The 25,971-nt window shown below is 42.1% G+C and overlaps 1 protein-coding gene, 1 long non-coding RNA gene and 1 pseudogene across 2 annotated transcripts in view; 1 reads left to right on the top strand and 2 right to left on the bottom strand.

The window, feature by feature from the left end:
- Positions 1 to 505: 505 nt before the first annotated feature.
- Positions 506 to 15,257, bottom strand: LOC144321912 (uncharacterized). The gene is made up of 3 exons (XR_013387404.1): positions 15,141 to 15,257; positions 3,202 to 3,494; positions 506 to 1,589 (listed from the first exon to the last, which is right to left on the bottom strand). It is a non-coding gene; the product is annotated as an uncharacterized LOC144321912 (long non-coding RNA).
- On the bottom strand, positions 11,790 to 12,746 carry LOC144321911 (N-alpha-acetyltransferase 20 pseudogene; annotated as a pseudogene).
- Positions 15,258 to 21,168: 5,911 nt separating the features above from the next.
- The window catches only part of CCDC112 (coiled-coil domain containing 112), a 45,176-nt gene continuing 40,373 nt past the window's right edge, over positions 21,169 to 25,971 (top strand). The window contains exon 1 of the mRNA XM_077911257.1: positions 21,169 to 21,207. Within this exon, the coding sequence (XP_077767383.1) occupies positions 21,184 to 21,207 (24 nt within the window). The 5' untranslated portion in view covers positions 21,169 to 21,183. The remainder of the gene's footprint in view (positions 21,208 to 25,971) is intronic.

Here is a 25,971-nt window from a genome sequence, read left to right as displayed (position 1 = left end):
CGGCTCAGCGCTCAGCAGGGAGTCTTCCTAGTGTTCTCTCTCTCCCTTCCCACTCCCCTTCCCACTCATGCTTTCTCTCTCTATAAAATACATGAATAAATCTCTAAAAAAAAAAACCCACAACTCTACTGATGATAATCTTAATAATATATCAAAAAATATGCCTATACTCCATCTGTGTTTCTCCCCAGACATATGTGGGACAAAAAGGCTATTTCATAAAGCACCTACACATGGGGAGCTTAGACGGGTCATCAAAATGATGAGGCATCCCAGAGACCCAGTACCACCTGTGTGCCACCATAAAGTCTCTCCGGGTAATGCATCTCTCCATTTCCTGGACTCCCAGCTCTGGGAGATGGGCATAAGGTGCAGTGATCAAATTCTAGAATGTTGGGTGTGCATCCTGGCTCCACTGTTTTTGACTGTAAACAGATCACCTCAACAAAGAGTTGTAATGCTTAAATAAAATACGTTTATTTTATTTATTTTTTTAAAAACGGTTTTATTTATTTGAGAGAGTAAGAGAATGCGTGCGTGCGTGGTAAGGTGTGGGTGAACCAGGGGAGAAAGAGTCTCCAGCAGACTCCATGCTAAGCGCAGAGCCCAAAGTGGGATTAGGTCTCACAATATGAAATCCTGACCTGACCCAAAACCAGGAGTCGGGAGCTCAATTGAGTGCACCATCCAGGCACCTCTAAAACACATTGATTCTTAACTAGCACAATTTCTGGCACATTTTACACACTCAATAATTATATATTCCTCTCTTCCCATCTCCATTACAATAGAGCAGTTGTTTTTCTCCAAGAGTGTGTCAAGCTGCCACTTTTGGGTGGCTAGAAAGGAGCAGCCATTTCAGCGAATCCTTAAATGTTAGTGAGCATCAGAATCACTTGCGAAGCTAGTTAGTAATGCATATTCTTAAGGCCCATCCAGAAACATGTTGCACAAATGAATCTGGGGTGGCAACCAGAAATCTGCATTTTTAGGAGACTCTGCAGGGGATCCTTCTGGTGTCAGTGATGTGTTGACCACACTCAGAGAAATGCTGTCTCCAATGTGCCCTACTCTGTTGGTCTCAGCTATCTATCTAGTATTGCTAATGTCTCTTTCTTTTCTTTCTTTCTTTCTTTCTTTCTTTCTTTCTTTCTTTCTTTCTTTCTTTCTACCATATTACACAACAGAAATTTTATTTTCAAAGTGATATGTAGAGCAGTGGCTGAGGGGATCCACCAGGGTCAGGGAAGGCAGCTCTGCATTTTCATTTTAGAATCCTGTTCACTTCTCAGGACCTAGAAGTGACAGTGCAAATAAAAAGTGAATTTTCCCGTGAGTAGGAGACTCAATCTTAGTTTGAGATAAGAGCAGTGGAAGAGTGTTCTCATTGTAAGTGCACAGAAACACCCAAAAGTAAAGGGTTGTCTGGTAATAACAAAAAGGATTTTATAAAGCAAGAGGAACTCAATCCAGGGGCACCTGGGTGGCTCAGTCAGTTAAGTGTCCAACTCTTGATCTTGCTCAGGTCTTGATCTCAGGCTTGTGAGTTCAAGCCCCATGTTGGGCTCCATGCTGGGCATGAAGCTTACCTGGAAAAAAAAAAAAAAAGGAGGAAAAAAAAGAACACAATCCATTAATGTGGTCAGTGAGTATTCAGGTTATTCTATAGATGAACTCAGAAATGGTTATAATTTTTCAGGAATGAACATAGACTCAGCTTCTTACTGTGTTAATCTGTAACACTGATATCTCCTGTACTTGAGAAAGGAAAAATTATATGCAGATAAAATTGGTGATAAATGCTCCACCCTCTTTCAAGGTATAATGTTGCCTATGGAAGTGCCTGGTGCGGAATGGCTGTTGGTTCTTCCCTACAACACAGGCCTTGGAATAAATGGGGTATTGTGGTCTATTCCCAGCTGGCTATTTCTAAGAAATGGAGTATTTCTGTGACAGAGACTCTCTTCCTAAGGGAAGTTCCTTATTCATTATTCAAATCCATACCCATCCCTGGAACAGGTTCAGCAACAGAAGTTCCTTTGCTTTAGGATGGTGAGGTATAAATAGTTCTGTAGGATTGAATGCCCATATTATCTCATAATATTGAAACCATTGGAATGTAGCTGTGAATCAGGTTTCAAGCTGTTGTACCACTTCTTGGGGGAAAAATGACTTTAACTAATCCAGCCCTCAAAGGTCTAATGAATTTAATTGCTCCTATTTTGAGGCTAGCTTGGAAACGTATACCCAATTAACCTGGCTATACTTGAAGGGTGAGGGGAGGAATCATCAAGTCAAATAAGAAGGCGACACTCAGAAACACAAAACTCAACACGATGTTAGCTTTTGGGGGTAGAGATTGACCCGGGGAGACGTGTGGCACCTCCGGGCCATCCTAAACTTGAGAACGAACATGGGCACAGTGATGCGGAGTGGATGATTTCCTTCACACACAGGGGAAAGAAGAGCCTTTCTGCTCCGTCTCTAAAGTAAGCGGTATCAGGGCCTCTGCCTCCCGAGGGGAGAGAAGCCTTCCCCCACCGCCTTCCCCGATTGGGCCAGTGGTGCTGGAAACGGACCATGCTGTGCCTGTCATTTTGGATCTATAGGACAACGGTGACTTTCCATAGACATCTCATTTCCTTTGTCCTTCCTTAGATGTAGTAATCCGTCGGTCCACCTGTCCAGCTGTCCGGCTGTGTCTCCATCTCCTCCCTCCTGCTCAGCCTTGTTATTCAGAGATCTCGCTCCTGGCACTTTCCGCATCGGGCTCCCTGCATGGAGCCTGCTTCTCCCTCTGCCTGTGTCTCTGCCTCTCCGTGTGTGTGTCTCTCATGAATAAATAAATAAAGTCTTTTTTAAAAAGTTTCCATTTCCCTTTTAAGTATCAGGATCCCCCACTCCCCCACCCCCACCCCTCCTGTCACACATCTGTGGGGAGGCAAGTCACTGTCTTCTATCCTGGTTCTGTGATCTTGAGCCTGCTAGGCTTTGTACCCCAAAGCAGAGGGGCTGGACTCCACCTCCAATACCCCTCTGGTTGGGCAATGGTTTTGAGCCGTGAGGAGGAGCTGGTGCAGGTGGAGGATTTCCCTCCTGTGAGCCCACCGGGCACCCCAGGCCCGAGGTGGTAGTGGGAGGTCCTCCCATGGGGGGAGGGAAGGCCCACGTCCTTGGGGACCTGGGCCCATGAGCACTCACATGACATTCCCGGCATCTTCCCTGTGAGCCAGTCAGGGGCCACCTCCTGGCCCTCAGGTTGTTCTTTGTTAATATATCCCGGGAGCAGACTCCAAATGCAGAAGAGCATCAGGGGCTCTAAGTCCTGGTGGTTTTAATCACTTCTGATATTTATATATATAAACTCTCAGGAAAATCAGTGCTCATTGGTTTCCTTTCTCTTCTCCGTCTCTTCTTCTCTCACACAAAGAAAGCTCGGGGTGCCTTCCACTCTGTACTTGTCTCCCCTCCGAGTGCTCCCGGGCATTTCCAGACTGAAACACAAGGTAGAACTGCTGATTTGGGGCAAGGAGGAAAGAAAGCATTTTCGCAGAAACTGAACCAAACAAAAAATGCCTATTTATGTTTTTTGAGTACGTTTGCATTAACCTGGAGGAGATAGGTGACGAGAGCACACCCAGGTCATGAGACTTGGACACATCAGAGAGGGGAGATGACAGCAGAGAGGCAGCAGAGGTGGAGTTTATACTATTAAGGTTTTCTGTATGCTTCTTTTTGTCATTCTGCTTGTCAGGGTGAACATTATTTTGTAAATTAAATAAAAATAGAGAACATTTGTCTTTGTTTAGATTTTATTTATTTATTTGAGAGAGAGTGCACATGAGCAGGGGGCAGGGGGAGAGGGAGAGGCAGGCTCTTCACTGAGCGGGGCCTGATGCTGGACTCGATTTCAGGACCTTGGGATCATAACCTGAGCCGAAGGCAAATGCTTAACTGACAGAGCCAGCCAGGTGGCCCCAAATAGAAAACATTTTATTTTACTATTTTTTAAAAAGATTTTATTTATTTATTCATGAGAGACACACAGAGAGGCAGAGACACTGGCAGAGGGAGAAGCAGGCTCCTTGCAGGAACCCCGACGTGGGACTTGATCCTGGGACTCCAGGATCACGCCCTTGGGCCAAAGGCAGGTGCTAAACCGCTGAGCTAGCCAGGTGCCCCCAAATAGAAAACATTTTAAAAGGAGTAAGTGGACTTCCACTTCTAGGAAGCTGAAACAGACATACTTTCCCCTATCCTTCCCACTAAACACAATTTTAAAAACTAGACATTATATATAAAACAAAAATAAAAGACTCTGCAAGGTGGAGAGATAAGGCAGACGATCTCTGAGCAGCAGGAGTCCCTGGAGCAACTCGGCAGCTGATTTCCTGGGTTTTCATTCTGCCCCCCTTTATCCCTCACTTGGAGCTAAAGATGCCATCCCGCCAGGAAAAGCCAGAGGGTATAGACCCACAAAGGCCCCACCAAAGCCTGCTCTCTGCAGCCAAAGGATGGGGAAGAGGACAGCCTCGCAAGGTTTGTGAGGACATAATTACCATTCTAGCCCAGTGGCACACCACAGGGGAAACTAGGGCCCCCACCCCAGCAAAGGTTGACTGGGAACTCCTGCCCCAGCCTGGGCTATATGAAGGTGGGAGAGGCTTTCCTCGGACAACCACCTCCGTCCAAGGTGTCAGGTGGGACTGTGTGGGGGGCCTGGGATTCCACGCTGCATGGGTCCAAACAAGACACTCTTCCTTCCCACTGGGATGGTATCAGAGTCAGCCACCAGCTCTCAGTGGTAATAAGGCTTCCCTCGCCAGCTGCGCCCCGTGTATGACTCAGAACAAGGGACTTCCACCCCCTCCCAGCCAGGGACGTATTAACAGAGGCCTACGGGGCAACCTGAACTCCCACCCCGCCTAGCAATACCTTCTATCATACGAAGTTTTTAAAGCATGGAGACTCAGAATAAGTACAGTAAGAAATAATATATTTACTTGAGTCTGTTAATGAGTAGTTGGATGTTCGAAATAGCTGGTTTCCTCTGTTTTAAAAACTTTTATTTTATTTTCCAGTTAGTTAACATACAGCATAATATTAGTATCAGGTATACAATATTGTGATTCAACACTTCCTTACATCCCCCAGTGCTCATCAGGACAAGTGCCTTCCCTAAGTCCCACCACCTGTTTCAGCCACCCCCCCACCCCCTCCCCTCTGGTGACCATCAGGTCTCTATAGTTAAGAGTCTATTTCTTGGTTTGCCTCTCTTCCCCCACCCCTTTGCTTATCTGTTTTTGTTTTTTAAATGTCACATAGGAGTGAAGTCATATGGTATTTGTCTTTCTGACTTATTTAATTTAGCATTATATTCTCTAGCTCCATCCACATCATTGCAAATGGTGAGTTTTCATTTTTTTAATGGCTGAGCAATATTCCATTGTATATATTTATACCACATCTTCTTTATCCATTCATCAGTTGATGGACACATGGGCTGCTTCCATAATTTGGCTATTGTAGATAATGTTGCAATAAACATAGGGGTGCATGTATCCCTTTGAATTAGTGTTTTGTATTTTGGGGGTAAATACCCCATAGTGCAATTACCAGATCTTAGGATAGTTCTGTTTTTTAAGTCTCTGAAGAAACTCATGCTATTAAAAATTTTAATTAAAACAATTTTTCACAATACATGAATATATTCTAATCTTTTAAAAATTCAAATTCTAGGGGGATCCCTGGGTGGCTCAGCGGTTTAGCGCCTGCCTTTGGCCCAGGGCGCGATCCTGGAGTCCCGGGATCAAGTCCCCTGTCGGGCTCCCAGCATGGAGCCTGCTTCTCCCTCCTCCTGTGTCTCTGCCTCTCTCTCTCTCTCTCTCTATGTCTATCATGAATAAATAAATCTTTAAAAAAAATTCAAATTCTAGGGGCACCTGGGTGGCTCAGTGGTTGAACGTCTGCCTTTAGCTCAGGTCATGATCCCTGGGGTCCCGGCATCAAGTCTGACATTAGGCTCCCTGCATGGAGCCTGCTTCTCCCTCTGCCTGTGTCTCTGCCTCTCTCTGTGTGTCTCTCATGAATAAATAAATAAAATCCTTAAAAAAATAAAAAGTTCAAACTCTATAGAAGTATGTAGAAGTCATGGCTAACAGACTTTCAGTTTTATATACGTCCTTCCAGACAATTCTATGTCCGTTTATATAGATACATACATATTTACAAGTCTACATTTAGAAAACTAGCCATTGATGTTTTTTAAATAAGTGGCATCAGATTCTATGGGTGATTCCATGACTTTTTTTTTTAAGTTTTTATTTATTTATTTGAGAGAGGGAGAGAGCATGTGTGCAAGTAGGAGGAAGGGCAGAGGAAGAAGAAGCAGACTCCCCACTGAGCAGGGGGCCCAATGCAGGCCTCAATTTCACGACCCTAAGACCATGACCTGATCCAAATTCAAGAGTTGAATACTTAACTGACTGAGCCACCCAGGCACCCCAGCTCTACTGCTTTTTTAAAGCTTTTTAAAAACTCAACACATTATTTTTTTTTTTTTAAACTCAACACATTATAATGGGTGCTCCATGCTAGTACATGATATTTACTGTCAGTACAGGGTTTTCCCCCCACAGTTATGAATATATCACACAATTCTATCATAAGCCAATCACTTTAAGGGCCATAGTGTTCATAACCTTGGTATACGTATAGATGTATGTTTCTAAGGACAATATCTAGAATTGGAATTTCCTGATTGACAATCATGCACAAAGTGTTGATCCCTTTGGCCACACAGCTGCTGGTGAAGCCTGTGCTGAGGCGTGCTCCCGGTAGCGTGTGTGGCCTGTCCTCACATCTGGTATCCAGCACATCCGAGCTGAGAACACGCACCAGAACAGCTCCCAGCCCCAAAGCAACCCTCTGCAGCAGGGTCCCTCTCAATCCAGTCCTGTCTTCTTCCTGCCTTCCAGGCAATTTTTTTCAACATTTCTTCCACATAATGGCAACTCTTGTTTTCTTTTTTTTTAAATAAATTTATTTTTTATTGGTGTTCAATTTACCAACATACAGAATAACACCCAGTGCTCATCCCGTCAAGTGCCCCCCTCAGTGCCTGTCACCCATTCACCCCCACCTCCCGCCCTCCTCCCCTTCCACCACCCCTAGTTCGCCTCCCAGAGTTAGGAGTCTCTATGCTCTGTCTCCCTTTCTGATATTTCCCACACATTTCTTCTCCCTGCCCTTATATTCCCTTCTTGCTTTCTAAGCATTACTGTATTACTTATTTTTAAAATATATATCCAGTTATTTGAAAGGACTTGGAGATGTGGGCATATGTGCTCAGTCTGACATCTTGCTCTCTCTCGGCTCCACCAAATGGAAGACAGGTGGTTCAGAATAGTCAAAAGGGAAAGATGTGCTCAGAATCTTTACATAGAAACTCTCTAGGAAATTTGCCTTTTTGGAAATCTCTGATCCATGGGCTCTGTGAAACATCATCTGTAATGTTAGTTTTTCTGTTGAATGCCTCTAGCTGTGGGTCATGGAGCAGAGGACAGAGATTTTTATGTCACCCTAATGGATTAATGGTTTGAAATCAAATCCTGGCAGAGCATCAAAGACTCACATCAGAAATGCAAGGGTAAAAGTTCTATCTCTTGAAAAAGCAGAACTTTGAGCCTGTTGTTTTGTTTTGTTTTGTTTTTTTACACATTGAGTACATTTATCATATTCTTTTAATCTAAAAAACCAAAAGAAAACCCCATGGTGCCAAAGAAAGAAAGCGTCCAGAGAATAAAAAGTGATTTTGGAAGCAATAAAATTTCCTTTAAAGGATTTGCTTCTTTTAAAGAGCACCTAAATGACCTCATGTTCCATACAAAACTCTCAAATCTGGACATAGACTTTCTGTTTTCTATTTAAAGTCCTGTACAAGAGACCAAGCAAATGCTTGGCCTGCAGGTATTATACCTTGAGCTGCCTTTGCTCTGCCAAATTTTCACCAGCTCAAATCAGCAGGAAAGTTTCTGGCCACAAACCCCACCCTCAAGGCTGGGTCTCAGCAATGTTCTGAAGCAGAGAGGGTTTTTTTGTTTTGAGGGGATTTTGTTTGTTTGTTTGTTCAGTCCCCTGGCTTCCCAACCTGGGTAATCTTTTTCCTTCTTTCTGTGTTTTCTTCTTTCTCCCAGTGCTTCAGAACTTTCAGATTCTTTATTAGATTTAGGAGCCTGCTTCTCCCTCCTCCTGTGTCTCTGCCTCTCTCTCTCTCTCTATCATAAATCAATCAATCAATCAATCAATCAATCAATCTTTAAAAACATTAAAAAAAGATTTAGGTGCAAATGGCTGACATTAGCTTTCTTTATTTTTATTTTTATTTTTTTTATTGGAGTTCAATTTGCCAACATATAGCATAACACCTTTTTTTTTATTGCTTGGAAAATATCTGCTTGTTAACATATGTACTTTAGGGATGCTTGGGTGGCTCAGTAGTTAAGCGTCTGCCTTCAGCTCAGGTCGTGATCCTGGAAACCCGGGATCGAGTCCCACATCGGGTTCCCTGCGTGGAGCCTGCTTCTCCCTCTGCCTATGTCTCTGCCTCTCTCTCTCTATGTCTCTCATGAATAAATAAAAAATCTTTAAAAAAATAGGTGCTTTAATTATGGAGACGGGGTTGACAAGCAGGTGTGGAGCAGGTGCAGGGGGCCAGGTGGCCTTCAGAACCTTCCAAGTTGGTGAACAGTACCTCCTTCATCTGCACACCTGGGTGCCACTTCCAGCTTCTCACCATGACTTTCATCTGGTTGTGGCCAAAACAGGATCATACTTCTGTGCCTCTTAGGTTCAGTGAAGAGGTAGGAGTCAGCCGGGCTTTGAGCAGTACTTCTCAGAAATGAGCCTCTCCACCACCTCCAGGGAAGGAAAGCAGTGAGAACAAGCAGGACCTTCACCCTTCCTCTACCTTCTTTTTAAAAAATGTTATTTATTTATTTGACAGACAGAGAGCAAGCCGGAGCAGGGGGAATGGCAGAGGGAGAGGGAGAAGCAGACTCCCCGCTGAGCAGGGAGCTGGACTCGGGGCTCAATCCCAGAACCCTGAGATCATGACCAGAGCCACCCGGCTGCCCCCTCCTCTACCTTCTTCTTCAAAACAATTCCTTATTTGTCCTTTTTTCTTTTTTTCAGTGTGAAATGTTGAAAAAGGGAGTTCTGTGTCCAAAATAAAGATGGAAAACCTAGTGAAGGCAAGCATGTTCTTTGGAATGGAATAGGGCTCTGCTTCCTGCTTCTTGGAGCTCAGGTGGGTTCAGTATGCAGCGCTAGTACAAAATAAGTCTTGGTCAAAGAAGACCTTGGCCAAAAGTCACATTGGGCCAACGGAGATGGTGGCCTACAATCACCTCCCAGCTCAGGCTGCACTTTTGTAGGGAGGGGACCTGTGCATTCTGTCCCCTGGGGCAGGAAAGCTAATATAGATGAGAGACCTTTTCAGTGACTATGGAAACGCAGACTGTTGCTGATGACGTGTTCTATTTTAGCTAACTCACCAAGCTTTGGTGTCCTCATCTGTAAAATGGGAATGATGACAGTGACTTCACAGGGCTGCTGCAACAGTTGAACAAATAATATGTGGAAAGCTCTCTGGCTAGCGTTTGGCCCGAAGTCAATGCACATGCACGCTATTGTTACTAAGCACCTGCTGTCTCAGGTCTCTTTATGCGAGAACCACGTGTCGCCCAGCTGGAAAGGAAATGCTTGGATAGAATTATGCTTCTTGGCCTATATCCTGCCTTCTCCCATCTCCCCACAGCCCCCGGCACACAGTGAGTTCTCAGCAGATACTGCTCATTGACTTATATGTAGTGCAGCTGAGCTCACGCATTCCCCTTTCTCCTGCAGCCCCTGAAATCCTGTGGTTACACTTGCCCTTGTTTCTGTTTGCTCTTTTATGGAGAATGCCACCTTCACTCCTAAGCACTTTTTTTTTTTTTTTTTTAGAAAAAGAAGTTTCTGCAATTTGATCTTTTGGTTTACCTACATGAGGTAAAGGAAAAGAAACGATAAAAATCAAGGGTTTTGTGGGTTTTTATTTTTTCTAAGATTTTATTTATTCATGAGAGACACAGAGAAAGAGAGGCACAGACATAGGCAGAGGGAGAAGCAGGCTCCCTGCTGAGTGGGGAGCCCGATGAGGGACTCCATCCCAGGACCCTGGGATCATGCCCTGAGCCAAAGGCAAATGCTCCACCACTGAGCCACCCAGGTGCCCCGTGGTTTTCTAAATGTACCTTTTGAGTCAACCCAGTAAGAGCTTGTTTTTCCCGCTCTTAAAACTATAGGATATTGGAAAATATTTTTGGTTTCACTTTGCTTTATATTCTACACTTGTAAAAAGAGGAGAATTTTGAATGCAGTGGAGACTATGGTTTTTTAAGATGATATCAGTAAAGAGTCACTACATAAAGTGTATTCAATTGTAGAGAGACAAAGAGGATTATATTCTTCTCCACCACTGGGTGAATTTTGAGTTAAAAGTAGATCTGATATGAAATGAATTATGCATACATAAATTATACATAATTACATAAATATACATAATAGATATTATGTATCTATATGTGATATAGATACTATACATTATAGATATCACATATCTAAAATATACAGAATAGATATCACAGTTGATGTTGAATTCACAAAGTTTTCTTGCTTAACGTATACTTTATTTTTTTAAGATTTATTTATTTGAGGGGGGAGGGGCAAAGGAAGAGGGAGAGAGAAACCTGAGAAGACTCCACCCTGAGCTCAGATACCAATTCAGGGCTTGATCTCACGACCCTGAGTTCACAACCTGAGCTGAAACCAAAAGTGGATGCTTAACCAACTGCACCCCGAGGAGTCCCTATTTAACATATACTTAAAGATAAATATAAATGAAATAGTGCCGTCACTTCGGAATACAGTGGGTCAGTTTCCTGAAAACTAAACATGCAGTTTGTATTATCTAGCAGTTGTATTTGTGGGTATTTATTCCAGAAAAATGAAAATTTATGTTTACACAGAAACTTGCCCAGGCATACTCATCATAGCTTGTTCATGATATCCCCAAACTGGAAATAACCAGATGTCCTTCAGTGGTGAATGATTGAACAAACTGTGTTACGTCCCTACTATAGATCACTCCTCAGCAATAAAAAGGATGTATTCCAGCTACATGCATCAGGAATTTTGTGAAGGAAAAAGCCACCCTCAAAAGGTTATATGCCATCTCACTTTCTTTATGTAGCATTCTTGAAGTAACAAAATTACAGAGATGGAAAACAAATCATTGATTGCTAGATGTGAAGGAGAGAGGTGGTCGCTATAAAAAGGTAGTACAAGGGAAGCTTGTGTTGATAAAGCAGTTCTGTATCCTGATTGTGATGGTCTACACTTGTGATAAAATGACATAGAGCTGCATACACACACACGTGCACGTACACACACACACACACACACACAAATAACTGCATGTAACACTGTGACACCAGAATAAGTTCTGTGTCCTCTACCAACATCAATATCTTGGTTTTGATGTTGAACTCTAGTTTTGCAAGGTGATACAGTTGGAGCAAACCGGGTGAAAGGGTACATGGGACCTCCCTGTATAGATATTCTGCAACTTCTTGTAAATCTGTAGTTCTTTCAAAAAGAAAAAAAAAATTCTTTTCAGAGAGTCAACAGTGCATTTTATCATACATCTTAGATTTATACATTTCACATATGCTTTTAAAGCTTCAATTAACAGTTTGATACAAAATAAAAAATATATATGCAGCAGTGGTTCTCAGGCACAGAATTTAGGAGACTGGAGCAAGTTTTTTTCCTAGCATATAGTGAGTATTACGAACCAAAATAGTGGAATGTTTCCATCTGACCTAGCTGCCTTTTTGATTGAATTTTATTACAGTGAAAGGATTTAGTAGGTATGAAATTGCTAACTGGAAACAATGAGACTCAATTTTATAACCTGTATTTTCTTGAAGTCTGTAAGACCTAAATAATTACTTTTTTCCTAATACAGCCCCAAGATCATCCAATGAAAATAATACTGTCCATAAGATATCTGGAGCATCAGCCTAAGAACCACTGCTCATGGTTATTCAATGTCTTCAGGCCTCACAGGATGAGGTAAAGGTATGATGGATTTCTTCTCAGTGTCTCTGGAAAGTGCTTTCCTCATATCATAGGCGTCCTCATCGGGCTCCCCATTGCTGGCTGAGTAGTACTCTATGACTGTCCCGTATATATGCTGTAGCCCAATTGCTTGTACATGTTCACTGCAACTTGGTTAGATACTCTCACAAAGAGATCAACAAAAAATCCACCCTTGCTTTCTGAAATCTCCTCTAATAACTCCATAAGTTTAGCAGCCAAAACAAGGCGTCGAAATTCTGGGGCGACAGAGAGAGCTGTGATATGCCCATGCCATTCTTCCCTAGCTACTGAGCCTTCCGCTTTACCCATGATATAACCCATTAACTCTCCACCAGGTGCCTCCACAACAATGAAGTACTCTGGCCAGTGGGCGAGGTATTGTAAGTAAAAAGGAATCCCATTATTTTCTGTAAGTGGATCCAAGTTAATGTTGTTGAACCGGAACAGGTCATTGCATGTGAAGGCCCGGATCATGGTCATTGTGCTGCCTCCACCGAAGTCAGCTCCCTGTGACCCCCTCAGAAAGAAAAATTTAAAACAAAAATATAAAAAAGAAAGATAGTTCTGTCCAAATAAATGTCCATTGCAGATGCTAGTTTTTTCAATAGATATATCTAAAAAGGGAGCCGTGTGATATTACAAATGATACACACAACAGGGACTTTGGAGGCACCAGGGTGGCTCAGTTAATTGAGCATCTGACTCTTGGTTTCGTGCAGGTCACTATCTCAGGGTCATGAGATGGAGCCCCATGTCTGGTTCCATGCTCAGCATGGAGTCTGCTTGAGATTCTTTCTCTCTCTCTCCCTCTGTCCCTCCCCCTGCTTGTGCATGCTGTCTTTCTCTCTCTAAAAAATAAATAAATAAAATCTTTATAAAAAGAAAAAGAAAGTGATCTTTGGGGATCAAAAATGTAACCCAGCACACTTTCTCTTAGCTTATGAACACAGGTAGAGTCGATTTGATCATAAAAACTTTGATCTCCAAATCAAAAACTAGATTTGAACTTCCAAGTATTTTTATTAATCTCTTAAACATTCAAGAGTACTGCCAGCATAGCAGTTAAAGAACATGCACACTTGTCCATATTTTAAGAGAAAGAAAATGAAACATAAGTTTCTCCCTGTATGCTATATACTGCAGAATTTCCATTAAAATTCCCTATTCTCCATAGCTCTCTGTATTTATCTCCCTTCTATTTTATCCTTGTGATAACTGTATGGAGTGTGTAGAGGAAAGAACAGAAGCAGAAAAATCCTAGGCTGCTAATACTACCATTATGAACTGCCAAGATGATCACACATAGTCAGATATAAGTATCCCCAATAACTCAGAGACCATCCCTGGGTATCCCTCACATATTATGCCAAAAAGACACAAAAATTTGGAGTGACTTGACAACTCTTCCAAAGCACTGTGCTGATGTAAACATTGTACTATATGGTTCACTGTATTTCCCAACATTTTATTCTCCTTATTATCCTGTGAGGTAGGCATCTTATAGATAAAGAAACCACGTAACTCATTAATCTGCAAATGAAACCTATAGGCGACTGAGCCTGGGGCTCGTCCTGGCCCAGCCACATTCACAGTGACTTGGCAGTCAGCTTCTGGAGCCATGCTACATGGGTGTGAATCTCAGTTCCACAAGGTGTGAGCTGTGCCATCCAGGCCTGTTACATAACCTCTCCGTGCCACAAGCTCCTCATCTGTAAATTAAGGGCAGTAGTAACAACTGAGGTGCTTTGAATATCAAATAACTTCATGCTTATAAGTCACTTAGGAGTCATCAAGCTCTGTCTCGTGGGCCCCTATCTAGCCCGCTGCCTGTTTTGGGGGATTAAGTTTTATTGGAACAGACCCACGCTCATTCCTTACCTGTTATCTGTGGCTGCTTTCTCACACTAAAGCAAAATTGAGTAGCTGTGACAGAGATCATGGCCCAGAGAGCCCAAAACATTTGCTATCTGGTCCTTTCCAGAAGAAGTTTGCCAACACCTGATTTAGTTGAATATGTGGCAGAAGTTAAGTGTTCAGTAAACGTTGGCTCTTGTCTCTATTGCTGTTAAAATCCATGCTGAAGGCTTGGAGAACAGACTCCCCCACCCACTGAGGGCCCGGCACAGTGCATGCTTCAAGCAATGTGTGTTTCAATCATAATTCACTTAGAAAACCCACACAGTTGGCCGTGTCTTAGGCCTGAGCAATAAGGGCAGCATCCTGGTAGAACAGGTTTCTCCTTACAGAGAAAACTGCAGAGTCACTGTAGTTAATCATGGGAGGGGGGAAGGTTTGGTCAAAAAAATCTTGCTTTGGAGCATAGTTGCAGCATGACTTTTCCAGGTCACACCAACCAATGCTTTTGCTAAGTGACTATAAGACAGTGGACTGCTTTTCCCCCCTGTGCTAGGTCACACCACGGTCAGGTTCTCCGGGGAGGGAAAGCATCATTACCTAAAAGGGCCTGGTTTTCCGGAGGACAGGTCTAAAGCTCAGGAAGAATAAAGGGGAGGGATTGGGAACTAATCTGGATTTGCAACAGATAGAAAATAAAAATAGGAATCCTGTTACTGGCCCTGGGTGAGTTTGTATCAGCCGCATTCACAAGGCTAAAATAGATCTACTCTCCTCGCAGCATGCAGAGTTACCTGTGAAAGCACAGGTCAGATTGTGTCCTTCCCTTACCTAAAGTCACACACTTACTTCTCATTTTAGTGTACAATCTGAATTCCATGATTCTGCTCTGTCCCCTTCTCTGGCCTCAACCTGCTGTGCCTCTCTCCCCCTTGTTCACCTGGGCTGACCCAAAGGCCTTCTTTGTTTGCTAGCCATCATGCATGCTTGCTCTCTCTTCTCCCTAGTTTCTGCTCATGGTTTAGGTCTCAGCTTCACTGGCACTCCCCCCAGCCAACTGTCTCTGGTGATCATCCACTCACAGTTTCCAGCACTTCTTCCCATATGATTTCGTTCTCATCACCCTCATCACCAGCTGAAATGATCTTGTTTATTTGCTTGCTGACTTGATGATTGTCTGTCTTCCTGCACCAGCACATGAGTTCTGGAAAGGCCTGGAATTTCTCTTACAAAATCGATACTTGATAAATAGTTGCTCAATGAATGAATGAATTGGCAAGGTTTTTAACCCCACAACTTAAAAAAAAAAACAAAAAACTGGCTGAGATAGAAGATAAGAATTCTTCAGGGAACATTCATTTAGGTTAAGGAGCAGGATGTAGTTGGAGTGTAGTCAAGGGACAGAAGACTGTGTCCAACAGAACTATTTGGAATGTGCTTTCGAAATGCCTTCTTCTGATACATGCATCCTCTCTCCTGCCATTTAGGCAACATACTCGGAGAGTCTGCAGAAATACGTTTTAACCAACAATTCTACTCTTCCTCATTAATCTTAATCAGACTGCCTGTAAAACCAGCAGACAGATGCAAATGCCCTGAATCTCTTAAATGCCTACAGGTCATCTTTCCCTTCAGTGTTTCTGGGATCAGGGTCAAAAAATCAACTCCCTCCTTCAGAAGAGAACATTCTTTGAATTTTTTGTTTATGGCTCAATTTCCTGTATTTTTGAAAAAAAAAAAAGTCAAGTTATTAATATATAAAAAGACCATTAAGGAAAAAATAAATAACTAAAAAATAAAAAGACCATTAAGGAAAATAATCTTGTACCTGAGAGTAGTTCTTCAGTATTTTCACAAAAAGTAAAAGTAGGCTTATCATAGGCAAGAAATGATGTCTGTCATTGGCCCTTGGAAAGCCTTCTAACAGAGTTCTATTTTTTTTAAGTTTTATTTATTTAAGTAATCTCTACACACAACATGGGGCTTGAGCTCATAACTCCAAAATCAAGAGTCTTGAGAGATCTAAACAGCCTCGTAAATTACGTACACTAGGGTAAGCTAGGACTGCCATGAAAACAGGCATCAGATCTTTCAGGATCCACTCTGAGGACCAAGCATGTCCAGTGCATTGGTTAATAGCGCATGGGTGTCATATTGAAAATGTATTTAAATTAACATATAACATAAAATGTACAGTTCCATACATGTGGAAAGCTCTAGATGAACTTTAGAAATTAAAGGAAGGGGAGAATTTCAGAGAATTCATTGAATTTAGAGGAAAAAAAATGCATTTTGAGGTAAGAAGCTCCTAAGCACAAACTTTCATTTCTATTTTTTTAAAAGATTTTACTTATTTATTCATGAGAGACACCCAGAGAGAGAGGCAAAGATACAGGCAGAGGGAGAAGCAGGCTCCATGCAGGGAGCCCGATGTAGGACTCGATCCCAGGACTCTGGGATCATACCCTGAGCCAAAGGCAGACACTCAACCACTGAGCCACCCAGGTGTCCCCAGACCTTCATTTCTGGCTCAGACATTATTTTTTTAGTTGTGCAGTAAAAATCTTCTGCTTCATTTATTCATTCATTCAACAACAACTTACTAACTACTGCTTATGTACCAGGTGAAAGTCTAGGCTCTCACAGAACTTACCTACTAGTGAAGTGAGACAGACAAATATCAGATAGGCAAAAAAATTTAATTCCAGATTTAAAAATGGAAGTTCTGAATGTCAAACAAAATATCTGAGTTATAGTTTTGACTAATCTTTAATATTCATCAGGTAAATTATTTAACATCTATCTGGACAGACCTAGGGAATATTAATGAATATTAATTCTCATGAGAATTCTGAATTCCACATAGATGCAGATTTGAGTTAGAGTTTCAAAGTGGGGCCAAAGAGAAATGTGTCTTCCAGGAGGATTACATTTTTTTTTTTTGAGGATTACATTTTTTTTTTTTTTTATGATAGTCACGCACAGAGACAGAGGCAGAGACACAGGCAGAGGGAGAAGCAGGCTCCGTGCACCGGGAGCCCAACGTGGGACTCAATCCCGGGTCTCCAGGATCGTGCCCTGGGCCAAAGGCAGGCGCTAAACCGCTGCGCCACCCAGGAATCCCTGAGGATTACATTTTTATTGCAGTGAAAGGATTGGGCTCAGATTTTATGGAAGAAAATTAGATACAGGACATTTGTTCTCATCATGTAACAAAAAGTATTTTCTAAATGGAGTTTATCAAATAAAATAGCTTTTTATGTATTTGGTGGATTAGAAAGATTAGTGTTTCAAGGAGCGGCACATTTTGTTGCTGTCCACAGAGAGCACACTCTGGAGGAGAGCTCACATGTATGGGAAAGCTCAAGGCCTTGTTTGTAGATTTCTCAGTCTATGCCAGTTGCAGGGACCTCAACACCTTCCCACGGGCTTTGCACCCATGACCACACTTAAACCATAGACACGGGAAACAAACGGGTGTTACTAGATGGAGAGGGCTTCAGGAGTAGGCAAAATAAGCAAAGGGGATTAAGAGGTTCAGACTTTCCAGGTATAAAATAATCAAACCATGGGGATGAAAAGTACAACCTAAGAATGGGATCCCTGGGTGGTTCAGTGGTTGAGTGGCTGCCTTTGGCCCAGGGCATGATCCTGGAGTCCCGGGATCAAATCCCACATTAGGCTCCCTGCATGGAGCCTGCTTCTCCCTCTGCCTGTGTCTCTGCCTCTCTCTCTGTGTGTCTATTATGAATAAATAAATAAAATCTTTTTTTAAAAAAAGAGAAAAGTACAACCTAGGGAATATAGTCAATAATATTGCAATAACTTCATAAGATGACAGATGGTGATGACACTTGTCATAGGGATCACTTTGTAATGCATGAAAATATTGAATCACCATGATAAACACCTGAAATGAATAGGATATTGTATGTTGATAAAAAAAATTTTTTTAAGATTTATTTACTTATTTGAGAGAGAGTACATGTGCACAAGTAGAGGGAGGGGCAGAAGGAGAGGGAAACAGAGAATCCTCAAGCAGATTCCATGCTGAGCACAAAGCCAGTCATGGGGTTTGGTCTCATGATCCTGAGGTCATGACCTAAGCTGAAACCAAGAGGCAGACACTTAATGCACTGAATCACCCAGGCACCCCAATAAAAAAAATTAACACATAAATAAAATAAACCTGACAGGGAAACAGAGGAAAACAGAGTTAAGTAATTTGCCCACAGTTGCCACAGCTAGTAGGTCAGCGATTTTAGACCTGACTCTAGGGTCCATAAGAACTCAATCACTTTCCTGGAGCTTCTCTCTCAGTTGAGAAATGTTTCATCAAACTTGAATCTGATGGGCCACCTGGGTGGCTCAATTGGTTAAGCGTGGGCCTTTGGCTCAGGTTATGGTCTCAGGGTCCTGAGATCAAGCCCCTCATAGGGCTCTTCACTGAGCAGGAAGTCTGCGGGAGATTCTTTCTCTCTCCCTTTGCCCCTACCTCCCCCTCATTAAATAAATCTTGTTTAAAAATGAATAATAATTATATTTATAGCTAAAGCTATTTGCCCACCTCACTTGCCTTTCCTTTCTTTCCTGGTGCTGACCACTATTTGTTTTTATTTTGTTGTGTTTTTTTATATATTTTTTTTCTTTATTCATGAGAGACACACAGAGAGAGAGAGAGACGCAAAGACATAGGCAGAGGGAGAAGCAGGCTCCCTGCAAGGAGCCGGACCAGAACTCAATCCTAGGACCCCAGGATCATGACCTGAGCCAAAGGCAGACGCTCAACTGCTGAGCCATCCAGGTGTTCCTGACAACTTGTTTTAATTTGAAGATCTAATTGGCTTTATCATTCAATTCATGAGTCAGGCAGCACCCATGTCGCCAGTCGAGGGGAGCCCCTGAACAGTGCCCTGATACTCATGTATATGTTTCTCAGCAAAAGGGTTTTTCTAAGGCAAATATCTCTGAGTTAACAAATGCTAGCTGATAAAACAGATGCACCCTAAAATCTCCATGATTTAACATAATGGAAGTTTATTTCTTGCTTATGTGAAGTCCCAAGTGCGAGGCAGGAGTGAGGAAGGGAGGAGAGAGCTCTGTTCCAACAGAACCATTCCGAGACCAGGCCTCTGTTTGGACACCCTGCCTCCCTTTGAGATCAGCCTGTTTGTCAGCATCCAGCCAGAAGACAGAGAAAGAGTGGGGAAGGTACACTAGCTCTTTAACTGCTTTGGTTCAGATAATACACACATGACTTCCACTTACCTTCCACTGGTGAGAACCAGCTCACCCACATGCAAGCTGGCCAAAATACTGATCCACTGCCTATGAGAATGTTGATTCAAATTAAGAATTAGAATCCAATGAAAGTAGCTTAGTCATTGTCATTTGAAACTAAGGGGAAAGGAATGGCAAATATGACAGGACCTACCCTCTGTTTTTCCTAATTCTGTTCCATCTGGTTTTGGCCCAACACACTGAGAATATGATCCACCTCGTTAAAGAACAGCCACTCTCCCTGAAAGAGATTCTTAGCTGGGGGCTACACACCCCACATCCCAGGGCAAGTACAAGTAGCCTTGAACCTGTTCAAGGGGCTATAGACAAAGGAATGGAGCAGCAGAATATTCCCAGAACTGTGATCACAGAATGGTTTCCTTTAGAGAGCACCTCTTTATAAGATTTTATTTATTTATTTATTTATTTATTTATTCATTCATTCATTCATTCATTCATGAGAGACACAGAGAGAGAGGCAGAGACATAGGTAGAGGGAAGAGCAGGCTCCCTGCAGGGAGCCCAATGTGGAACTCGATCCCAGGACCCTGGGATCACGACCTAAGCCAAAGGCAGATGTTCAACTGCTGAACATCTTTATTAATGTATTAAACATTAATAAAGGTGCCCCTCTTTAATACATTAGTATTAAACATACTTTTGCAAGAATGATTCACTGGTATCCCCTCCTGTGACCAGTTTAGTTTATTTATTTGTTTAGTTTATTTATTTTTAAAATATATCTATGTGTTCTGTTTGGGGCAGAGTTCTCCAGCATAGGGCCATCTTGCCAGCTGATGCATTAAAATGTCTCTGAACAGGGGCATTTGGGTGACTCAACCAGTTGAGCATGGGACTCTTGATTTCAGCTCAGTTCATGATCTCAGGGTCCTGAGATCGAGCTCCGCAGCAGGCTTTGTGCTCAGCAGGGAGTCTACAAGAGATTCTTTCCTTTTTCCTCTCCCTCCCCCTCTGTCCCTACCTCCTCCCCACCACCCCACTTATGCACAAACTCTCTTTCTCAAAAGAAAAGTTTCTGAATAGCCTGACCTAAACACAGTAGAGTACTCTGTTTCTTTGCCATCCTAAACTAAAGGGTAGCATAGAAGAATCAGGGGGAAGAGAGAGTGGTGATAATGTCCTTTGGTGATTTTGATACACACCCCAGCCTAAAACCCACACTCGCTCACTCAGCCATCTTTGGGGAATAAACAGTTCTAAATCAAAGATGGCTGGTGGCCATTGGCCATGATAACCTTCCAATCAACAGGGAAGTTAATTAACTTCACCATATCCTTTTTAATGGGCTAGAAGGGAAGTAAACCAAAAGTAAATTTCACCAGATCCTTCTTAATAGGCTAGAAGGGGGAAACATCACCACGACATTTTTAATAATTTGTGATCCTAGAATAATACAGCTGCGACATAAGTGGTGACTTAAAGGAGGTATGCTTTAGAAAGATTCCTGTGGGTTTTGCCTTACAATTTTGCTTTCTCCACAACTTACTAATCAACCTTATCAAAAGGAAATTCGTGACATAGCTCAATGCTAAAAGACCAAGGAACAACGTTAGGGCTGGAAATAGTGACCTGATTTTGCTAGATATTGCAGAAAAATTACAGATTTATAGGTCACTGTTTTTTTTTTTTTTTCCACCAGAAGTGCCTGAATAAATTAGATTATGGCCTGCAGGTCCTTCACCTGTTTCTTATACAAATAAAATTTCCCAAGAGTGCCCTTTCAGCCCTATGCATTGGATGACTGGCACAAACATGATTTAGCCGAAATAAATTACCTTGTTTGTCTGTTTCAGGAGAAATTTGGTTCTCTTAAGAGGGGATGGCATGAAAATTTGTTCAAAGCCAAAGGTGAGTGATGAAATACAATAGTCTCTAAAAGGATCCTTCTGCCTCTAAGACCACAGAATTCTATGATTAGAGGATGTGGAATGGAAATTAATGAGATCTGCTCTCCACAAACGAGCAGATCTAGGATGAGAGAGGTATGTTGTAACTTGAAGACAACCTCAAATTTATTTTTAGTTTGCACGAATATTTCAAGGTTCTTGATTTCAGGAACAAAACCCACTCTAGCTAGTTTAAGCAGAAAAAGAATTGTATTACAGGTAATATTGTAATAAATTACTTGCTTCTGCATGGAGGTCTCCATGAGGTGGGTCTGATTGGCAGAACCTGGACCCTCTGTCCTCATATCTGAGATGTCAGGAGAGTTTCTGACTTCTTTGGGGAGCAAACTCTCCAAAATTAGGACATTCTCTGAATATAAAATAGGCTGAAAAGCAATAGGTGGCCAAAAAACATGACAAATGCTCACTGTGGCAAAGTTGTATAACTCCAGCTTCCCCTATGTGCCTGGAGAGGCTGAGGATGCCTTTCCATGAGAGTTAGTGATCCATGGGGCAGACTCTCAACCCATGGGACACAAGGAATGGGAAAGAGCTGGCAGAGAAATTTCTTTCCCTTCTTCTGTCTTGAGGGTCTGTCTTTGGTCTTGCTGAACACATCCCAGGAGCATTAACCTCTTGCAACCAATCACAGGCTGACTCCAGCCTCTCACATTTACCCCTGACCCATTCCCTTTTGACTCTAACTTCCCTGGGACTGCATCTCCCTACAACGGGGCAGCTCATGAGCTTTCCCTTGGGCTCTGGTTTCTCAGAAAGCCCACGCTACAAGAGCGGCTTATTGCAGGTGCAACGTGGTCCCCATGACCAGCTGCAATTATTTTCCCTAGAAAACTAGTCATAGATGCTCAAGCTGATTTATAAACCAGCGTTCGTCAGAGCTGTCACTCATGTTGAAGACTTCTCCTGTCTCTCATTTAGAGAATTATTCATTGGGAAATTGGGTTAGGAGAGTGGGGATGGAGGAGTTCGCTTGCCAAGTCTCTCAGGGTCCCCGGGAGTCTCCTAGCTTCTGGTTGAAACAGCTTTATGTTTTTCTGGCAGCACAGCTCTAATCTTTTTCAAGTTGTCTTCTAAAAATCTGTGCTTTAGGGGCATCTGGGTGGCTCAGTTGGTTGAACAGCTGCCTTTGGCTCGGGATGTGATCCTGGGGTCCTGGGATCGGGCCCTGCATCGGGCTCCCTGCTCAGCAGGGAGCCTGCTTCTCCTTCTCCCTCTGCTGCTCCCTCTGCTTGTGTTCTCTCTCTGTCAAATAAATAAATAAAATCTTAAAAATAAAAAGCTGTGCTCCCTCTTCTCTTATCTCTAAAACAAAATGCTTCTTGTCCTTGAAAACTGAGCTTGGGTGTGTGTCCTCCTTAAGGAAGCTCTTCTGAAGACCCCCAACCACAACCCTAATTAATGCTCAGCTGTGTATTTCTATAGCACACTGTGCAGCATATTTATGTAGGCTACACTGGACTTTAGTGATTGGTCTATTGGCCTGTATTCTCTCCAAGAGGTTAAACCTGTTGTGGGCCAGGATCATGTCTCATTTGGCTTTGTAGCCCCAGCTTCAAGCAGCGTAACAGGCACTTAATGATTATTCAGTAAAAAGATGCTGAATGAACAAATACAATTTGTGGGATAACTCACTGAGTAGTCCCAATTAGAGTCCCTGTGCAATGTCATGGAAGTGCCAGGAAAAATCTCCTTTCTGAGCCCTCCTCTGGCTCAAAGAACTGTTTTACCCTTCCACTCAGCTGAAAAAGTCATACTGCATTGCACCATCCTGGTGAAAAAAACCCTGTAATTTCCCTAGGAAGGAAGAACACCCTAGGAAAGGGTTTGGTGACACGTTTGGTTGGTTTTTGAGTCTGTGAATGACAGTGATAAGAGACTGAATTTCTACTTCCAAGAAGTTCTTTCACTTGAGACTGGCCTCAGAGATGACCAATGTTCTTGTCAACCATATATACTCATTCATTTATTCATGGATCCATTTAGCAATATTGATTCTAACAGTGGGCCCCTATCAGGCATAGGGTTGCAACAGTGGACAGAGCAAAGATCATCCTTCATGGAGCTTGTACTCTAATGGGGGAGGCACACAAACATTGTAATCTGTACTCAATAATTCTTCCTTTCAACAAATATTTATTAAGTCCTATTAATTAAACTCCACTGTGACCTATAAGGCAGAGACGTAAGGGTGCCCCATGGAGGAGGTTCCCTTTTAGATCATATCATCACACAAATAGATCATAACAAATGGTAACATCTGTTATGAAGGAAGAACAGATTAGAGGGAATCCAAATCTAAATGGCACTGAAGGTGGCCAAGGAAGGCTTCCTTGAGAGCTGAGATTCAAATTGTGTCCAGAAGGTTCATGACTAATAAAATAAAGGGAGGGCTGGAGGCTCATTCCAGACCCAGCGCCTAATATCCTGGCACATTCGTGGACCTGAGAGTAACCCAAGGTAGCGGAAGAGCCAGGAGGGCAAGAGAGGGAAGCAGGAAAGGTGGCCAGGGTCAGATAATGCAGGGTTTTATAGGTCATTGAAGGAGTCTGGTCACATGCAGAAGAAAACAATAGACTACAGAAGAGGAAATGGGGTTGTTGGTAAGAATTAGTTCATGAACTTCAAAGTTACTCAGTCTCTATTCTTTTGGTTTACCTTCTGGTATAAGCAGGTGAATGTTGGGTTTTTTATATCATATAGAAATTGGTAGCATTAAAAACTATTCCAACGACTTCCACTAAAAAGAACTCTTAGATTTAGTATAACATTTGGGTAACTGAAATCTGTTTCAGAGGTGAAATGTCAATCGACTATATTTGAGAATCTGAATACGTGTAAATGTTTTTATTTATCTGCCACGTTTCAACTGGTCTGCACCTTCCTACCCATATTGCTGATATATCCTAACAAGAATATTTTCATTTTCATGCACAAAAAATGAGAATATTTTTCTTTTGCAAATAATCACTCTTGCTTACTGTTTCTCAGGTGACATCTGGTGGTTAAAAAGTGAAATGCAGTTTTCTATAGTTAAGAAAGGTGAGGTTCTCAAATTCTTTGAGCAGGAAATCATGCAAGCATTTGATTTGCATTGGTTAAAGATTAAGTTTGCTTAAAATTTTGGCGTTGTGTGATCCACAGCAAGTAGGCGTATGGTATGAGATGTGATGGAGAGAACAGTAGTGCGTCACTGGATTTGGCAGGCTTTCAGCCCTTCCCCCTGACAATAGCTAGAAGATTTGCTTTTGTGTTTGCTTTTCAAAAGCGCTTTCGGGGTGCCTGACTGGCTCAGTCAGTGGAGCTTGCGATTCCTGAATTCAGGGTTGTAAGTTCCAGCCCCACACTGGGTGTAGAGATTATTTAAAAATAAAATCCTTAAAAAAAAACTTCTGAACTAAAGAAACAAATTAGGTGCAGGCAGACAAAAATCAGGTTGATATTGGTACTATACTCAATACAGTAGTAGTACTGCATAAAATAGAAAACAGAACAATATCTTCAATGTTCTGAGGGAAATTTACTTATTTTTTAAGTTTCTGTTTATTCATGAGAGGACACAGAGAGAGAGGCAGAGACATAGGCAGAGGGAGAAGCAGGCTCCCTGCGGGGAGCCCCATTTGGGATTTGATTCCAGGACCCCGGGATCACAACCTGAGGTGAAGGCAGATGCTCAACCACTGAGCCACCCAGGTGTCCTGAGAAATTTACTTTTACCTAGAGTTCTCTACTGAGCCAACTCTTCTTCAGATAAAAGTATTTAAAATACTGTCTTTATTGAACATTTCATTTTATCTTTAGGTATTTTCTTTTTTGCTACTATAATATGCGTCTTTATTTCCATCACACTCTTTCTCTCTTTCCCTACTAAGGTATAACTCATACACAACTATTGTATTTGCTAACTGGTTATTGTTTGTATAGATGAAATCAATTGATTTTGTGCCCTTCCATGTCATAAGTTCTCATAGTTTATAATAGATTTATAATTGAGTTTCTTGGGTTTTCCAGGTATACAGTTATCTGTAAATAGTAATAAATGTACCTCTCTTCCAATGTTTATACTTCCTATGTCTTTCTCTTGTCTATTCACATTGGTTAAACCTCCAGAACTATGCTAAATAATAGTGGAGATTGTAAATATAATTGCCTTGCTATTGATTTTTTTTAACATTACTCATCTTTTCAGCTTTTCAGCTTTATTTATTTATTTATTTTACTTTTCTAAGTAGGCTCCACACCCAACGTGGGGCTTGAATTTAGAATCCCAGGATCAAGAGTCACATGCTCTACTGATTGAGCCAGCCAGGCATCCCTTGCTGTTGATGCTGTTGATTTTAAGGGGAATGCTTCTAGTGTTTCTTCATTAGGCATAATGCTGGCTTTAAAAAAAAAAAATCCATCTTTCCTATTTTAAGAAGATTTTTAAAAAATCAACTATGACTAATCAAATGTAGCATCTCTGGAGAAAATCTTACAATTCTTTTTTCTCTTTTAATCTGTTTTATCAGCCAGCATTCCGTTGCAGGAAACAGAGGGGATTTATTACAGGGAATCAAACACTTGTAAATCAGTGGGGAGCTGAAGGAGGAGGTTCTAGAAGTAACTCTCAGAACCATAGTGCAGAGCCAGCCCACCAAGAGAGGGGCCACCTCCACAAAGGTCAGGAAATCATGCTTCTGTCTATTAGCTTCCAGAACACACCATC

The sequence above is a fragment of the Canis aureus genome, chromosome 10 (genome assembly GCF_053574225.1).
Source record: "Canis aureus isolate CA01 chromosome 10, VMU_Caureus_v.1.0, whole genome shotgun sequence".
NCBI classification, from domain to species: domain Eukaryota; kingdom Metazoa; phylum Chordata; class Mammalia; order Carnivora; family Canidae; genus Canis; species Canis aureus.
This window is presented reverse-complemented; position numbering and strand designations above follow the sequence as displayed.